This window comes from Morone saxatilis, unplaced genomic scaffold (genome assembly GCF_004916995.1).
Source record: "Morone saxatilis isolate NCDOM2014 unplaced genomic scaffold, NCSU_SB_2.0 Contig24, whole genome shotgun sequence".
Classification (NCBI taxonomy): domain Eukaryota; kingdom Metazoa; phylum Chordata; class Actinopteri; family Moronidae; genus Morone; species Morone saxatilis.
The window spans coordinates 8102566-8107561 of record NW_023339807.1 but is presented as its reverse complement, the minus strand read 5'-3'; the positions used below and the strand labels follow the sequence as shown (position 1 = coordinate 8107561).

Here is a 4996-nt window from a genome sequence, read left to right as displayed (position 1 = left end):
TGCTACTTGATTGTATGAATACCTCTGGAAAGTTAATGTTTAATCAAAATCTTTTTGCACATCTGCAGCATTGAAGGAAACAAAGCAGTGGTTTACTGCACAATCAGAATCACATGTTCTGATGAATGTTAATTGTACGGGTAACAGGATTATTGTAGTGTCTATATGATTTTTATTTCTGCATGTTTTCATTCCTGGAAAATGTTTAGTATGACTTAAACTCTTTTGTAAAATGTTTATGTAAAATTCATAAAACAGCAAAATAAAAGCAAGCGATACTGCTATTACTGCTGTACTTGGTTGTTTTTGAAAAATATTTAAAGCAAAAAATTTAAAAAAAGGCCTGCTATGGTCTGCTATCTCATATATATATACTCAATGTCACATTCTTACTGTAATTGTGTGTCCGGCATCTTACTGGTTTTTTACCACACCAGTAACAAAATGCGTTTGACTTTACATGTAATGTTACTGGGTGCAGAATCGTAAACACTGTTCATTCATGTGTGTGACACTACAGATCATGCAACCTCAAACATACATACATGTTTAGTTCTTTTTTTATTAACTTTTTTATCAACTAACTCAACTTCACTAGTGTGTGACAAATGGCTCTTGGTAGTAAATACCCCCTCTGCCTCTATGTCTGTCTGCTAAAAACACAAAGGCATTCCATCATAGCATATTTACAGTTTCTATACAAGTTTTTATTTGACTGAAGCCTTGTCCTTCTCTGGAGTATCAGAGCACTCTGGCACAATCTGAACAATGTCTCTATTGTCCCTCGTCTGTGGTTTTCCAGGCATGGTAACTCAGGTAACTGCTTCCTGCATAACACAGTGTGGTGAGAAATGCAAAGAACTGAAGAAGTGTTAAAGGTAGAGAAAGGATGAGAAAAAAAAGAATAGAGGAGAATGGAAAATGGGAAACAACAATAATGAGTAAAAGTACATTTTAATATCTTATAATAAGCATCATTTGCTCATTATTTACTCAATCCAAGTCGAAGCACTAGTGAAATGTGTGTTTCCACATAACACACAGCTAGGTAGATTACTTTAAAACAACTAATGTGGCAGGCAAAGGCTACATGTTCCCTTTAGTCTGAAATAACAAAATGAACCCTGAAACCACAGGGCTATTAACCAAATAGTACATAGCCACTTTTTCTTACAATGAGAACGAGAACATTCATCTCACTTTTGTCAAATGTCATATCATGTATTTTAGTTAAGATTTTGCAGCCTTTTTTTCTTTTTTGTTTGTTTGTTTGTTTAACTGTTTATGACACCTGAAAGTTTTTGAGACTGTCACATCTGGCATCTATGATATGTGTAAAATGTTTCCTTTATAGTTGCTTTACTTCCTTAATTTCTTTATGTGATTACTAGTTCTGGTGGAGAAAAATTAACCATAATAATCATCTTTTTTTTTCTATCCTAAAAACACATACTGTAAAGGACCAATCCACCAATTTTCACAAAACCTCCAGTTTACTCATGAGGTCTGCTCAGCTTGCTCCAACTGTACATAATTCTCTCTTAGCTTCCTAAAGTTTGAAAGATAAACCTGATATTATCATCATCAGTTAAATCATCTATTAAAGATGCACTTGCATTATGGGAAATGTAGGATCCGCTATTTTAGATTTTAGATACTAAAAGTTAGGATATCTTGGCCTCTGCTGATTTGATTTTGACCTCATTTCTAAAATAATATTGTCACTTGTTACTAGTTAAATAGTCTGATCAGTCTAAAAATATAAGAATAAACTTTTAAATCCACTATTTGTATTTGTGCACATATGTTGAACGCAAACTACTCCTCAGCTCATTATTCCTAAAAACAATACTGAGAACCTAACCTTGGTGTCCTCTGTGGTAGCCGGACTGAAGACAGCATCTGCTTTTGCACAGTGCGGTCAATTTACTGCACAAATCCTGCATTACAGCACACACACGGTTGTTGTAATATTTGTCAGTTTCTTTGTAAACTCGTGGAAGCAGTCTGCTGTTCGGTTGTTTTTCTGCTCTGCTATTGTCTGGTTGTGTGTAATGTGGACACAACAATGACAATCTTCAGTGATGCTTTAGACACACATTTTCCATTTCCTCAACAGATCATATTGACAGGAGTGCTCTTACTGCAGATGCTGCCCAGCAGTTGTAGTTGTGTCGCCCCCTAATGGCCTGGTTCACTGACAGAGCATCTACTACTGCTGTCACCAGATACAGAGCCGTAGCACTGCAGTTAAAACACAGCGACTGGAGACAGAAAGACACAAACAGTGAATCACACATAAAGCAGAAAACATGGGTATTTTGTGTGTGTGTGTGTGTGTGTGTGTGTGTGTGTTACCAGTGTAGTCCAGGGGACCTGTGGTATCCTGTTGTGGGCTCCAGTGAGGTAAATTATGAACAGGCAAATGGTCAGAACCCAGCACAAGACGGCAACGAACATCACCCAGCAGAGAGCAGACAGATGAAAATAATCTGTACCCCCTACCAGAATCCACACCAACATACCACCCACCTGGAGGAGAGGAGAGGAATTTAAGACCTTAACACACTTATTGATTTACTTCAGATTGAGGAGAGGAGAGACAAATGAGGTATGACTTTTTCAAAGGCCTGTGTGGTATTCATTTGTTTTTCTATGAGTGATTTCACCCAACATGCCCCATCTCCACTGAATCAAAGTGTTGTGGTGAGGAACTAAATCTCTTTCCTCCCAACACGAATCCAAACCCACCCTTCCTGTTTCACAACAAAAGATTCCTGCTGGAAGAAAATGCTTTCTGGTGTGAATCATGACTTGAAGTGAAATGAAATCACTCATAGGTCACCAACGTATAATCTGCAGAGTTACTGAGCTGTTTCAGTGCACCTATCACATTAATTTAATCTAAAAGTTAGTATTTGCAGTTAAGCATAGTGTTTTCAGGATTTTCATTGTTTTATTATCTAATGGATCTATGATTACAAGTTATATATGATCCCACCATCTGTTCTCTAACTTCCAAATTAAACAGCTTTAGAGCGTGTCTGCAATTCAGTTTGAACTAAAACTTGTTGCAATCATTTCCAATCAGTCAACTCCAACCGCGGTCTGCCCAGCCTCTGCATGGCAGCCAGCCAGACTGTATTTACAGAAAGACTGCCCTGACTTTTCCCTCAGCTGATTTCGAAAGGAAGAGACACAATGAGGTAGAGAAAGGAGGAAGAGTTGATTTGCTTGGTGTGTTTTTGGTTAACTTCCTATTTTCACAGAAAAAAATAGTTCTTAGTTTTTCCTGTAACTCTGTTAAATACAGTCTGAGGAATATTCCATCCATCATCCTTTTATTCCCTTATCACTCTTATAAATGTTAGATCAATTTTATACAAAAAGATAGTAATTACTGCATCTTTTTTTCTAACACAAAACTTGCCATTATAAGTGATCTGCTGCAGATTAGAAACAACCCAATCACAGATCAAGTTGTCTCTAGTCTCCAAGTGTGTGTTTGTGTGTCACCTGTAGAGAAAAATGTTTAATATAACACTAACACACTTATCTTCTCTTTTAAAGTCTCTCGTAAACATCAGACTTATAAGCACTTCCTGACAATAATGTATAATCAGTTGTTCCAATATCAACTTCTCGCCATCGGCTCAGTTGTGATGATGCCATTTCAAAGCCACTGAACATTGTCAATGATACATTCTTCAAACATCTTAACATCCAAATTCACACTTACTATTTCAGTCATGAGGAGTATTCCTTTGGCAGTTGTGGTGAAGTGCTGGTCGAAGGCCAGTGTGGAGGTCGAGATGTTGCATTCTGGTGCTGAAGGAGTCCTGCGGGCCGACACTGCAGCGTTTCTCTCCATGGCGCACTGACGCAGACAGTCTGTGTGCTTTCAGTCAGGTTGTCGCTGTTGCAGAGGAAGTTGTGTTCCTGTCCCGGATTCCGACAAGGACACCCCTCTGATAGAACTGATGATTACTGTAAATCAGCTTACACGTTAAGAAGAATTGCATAAACACACATTTGAGTTGTGTCTCATTTCGCCTTTATTTAAATCACTGACAGAAGTTGGGTATTTAAAAAGTTGACAAATTTACACTGGAGAGCCAATTTGTTACTAGAAACAATAGTTAGATAGATAGTTATCTGCTAGGGTTATTGTTCTGTCACTGCTTTTTATATCAGTTTATTGTGTAGCTAAGTAATAAAGCCTCTGTAGAAGCCAAGATGTTACATTACTCATTTGAACTGATGCAGAGGTGACAGTCTCTGTCAGAGACCAGTTCAGGTCAGAATAGGAGCAGATACACGGATAATGGTGTTCTACTGATATAATGATGCAGATAGGCCAGAGGGAGAGGTGGTGTCTGCGTCAGGGACCAGTATTTAGGTTGACATGCAACAATCCAGACTATCATTGTTATCAGCAATACTTTCCAAATGAATTTGAAAATTCAGTCTTGCTTCAGTTAGGCAATCCACCACAATGAACAATTAGTTTTTGTGGTGCATTTACCTCAATATCTAATAGACAGAGGGCTACTTTAACAGGATGACAACATTAAAAAAGAAAAAGAAACAGACGGCAAACAAGCGAATGGTTATGTAAGTAAGTAAGATAGATAAGCACCACTCTTAAAATAAATAACCAAGTTTGATTGATATTCCCTGGAGTGCACAAAAAATATGGAACATAATTTAAAATGGAAATATCTGTTTTTAGCAAATGTTAATATAATGTAATTTGATACTAATTCATTAAATAGGCATCTGTTTATTGTGTTATTGTGGTTCCCACTTACACATTAACAATAATGTGACCTACATAATATGCATTTTGTATCTTAAGTTTGAATCTGAAAATCTAGCCGTTCCAGTGATGTGAACTGAAACCAATGGAGGTCAATTTAAAGATGCCTAGTAGTCTGCCTTGAGTAATGATTTGCATATTTGTGAATATGCAAAGGTAGGTTGGTACAAGATGTCT

The 4996-nt window shown here is 37.2% G+C and overlaps 1 protein-coding gene across 1 annotated transcript; it reads right to left on the bottom strand.

Moving 5' to 3' along the window:
- Window positions 1-80: 80 nt before the first annotated feature.
- cmtm8b (CKLF-like MARVEL transmembrane domain containing 8b) lies at window positions 81-3910 on the bottom strand. Its single transcript, XM_035672518.1, has 4 exons — window positions 3740-3910; window positions 2359-2532; window positions 2145-2264; window positions 81-861 (listed from the first exon to the last, which is right to left on the bottom strand). Exons 1-4 carry the CDS (start codon window positions 3869-3871, stop codon window positions 775-777), a joined length of 513 nt encoding a protein of 170 aa, XP_035528411.1. The 5' UTR covers window positions 3872-3910; the 3' UTR covers window positions 81-774.
- Window positions 3911-4996: the final 1086 nt, after the last annotated feature.

What these genes read in the sequence shown, in the direction of transcription:
- cmtm8b (XM_035672518.1), bottom strand. Translation starts at nt 3,871, where the DNA reads ATGGAGAGAAACGCTGCAGTGTCGGCCCGCAGGACTCCTTCAGCACCA. An exon ending in TACTCCTCATGACTGAAATA is followed by an intron (nt 2,533 to 3,739) that starts GTAAGTGTGAAT and finishes CCTCTCCTCCAG; the next exon opens with GTGGGTGGTATGTTGGTGTG. An exon ending in ACTGCTGGGCAGCATCTGCA is followed by an intron (nt 862 to 2,144) that starts GTAAGAGCACTC and finishes ACACTTCTTCAG; the next exon opens with TTCTTTGCATTTCTCACCAC.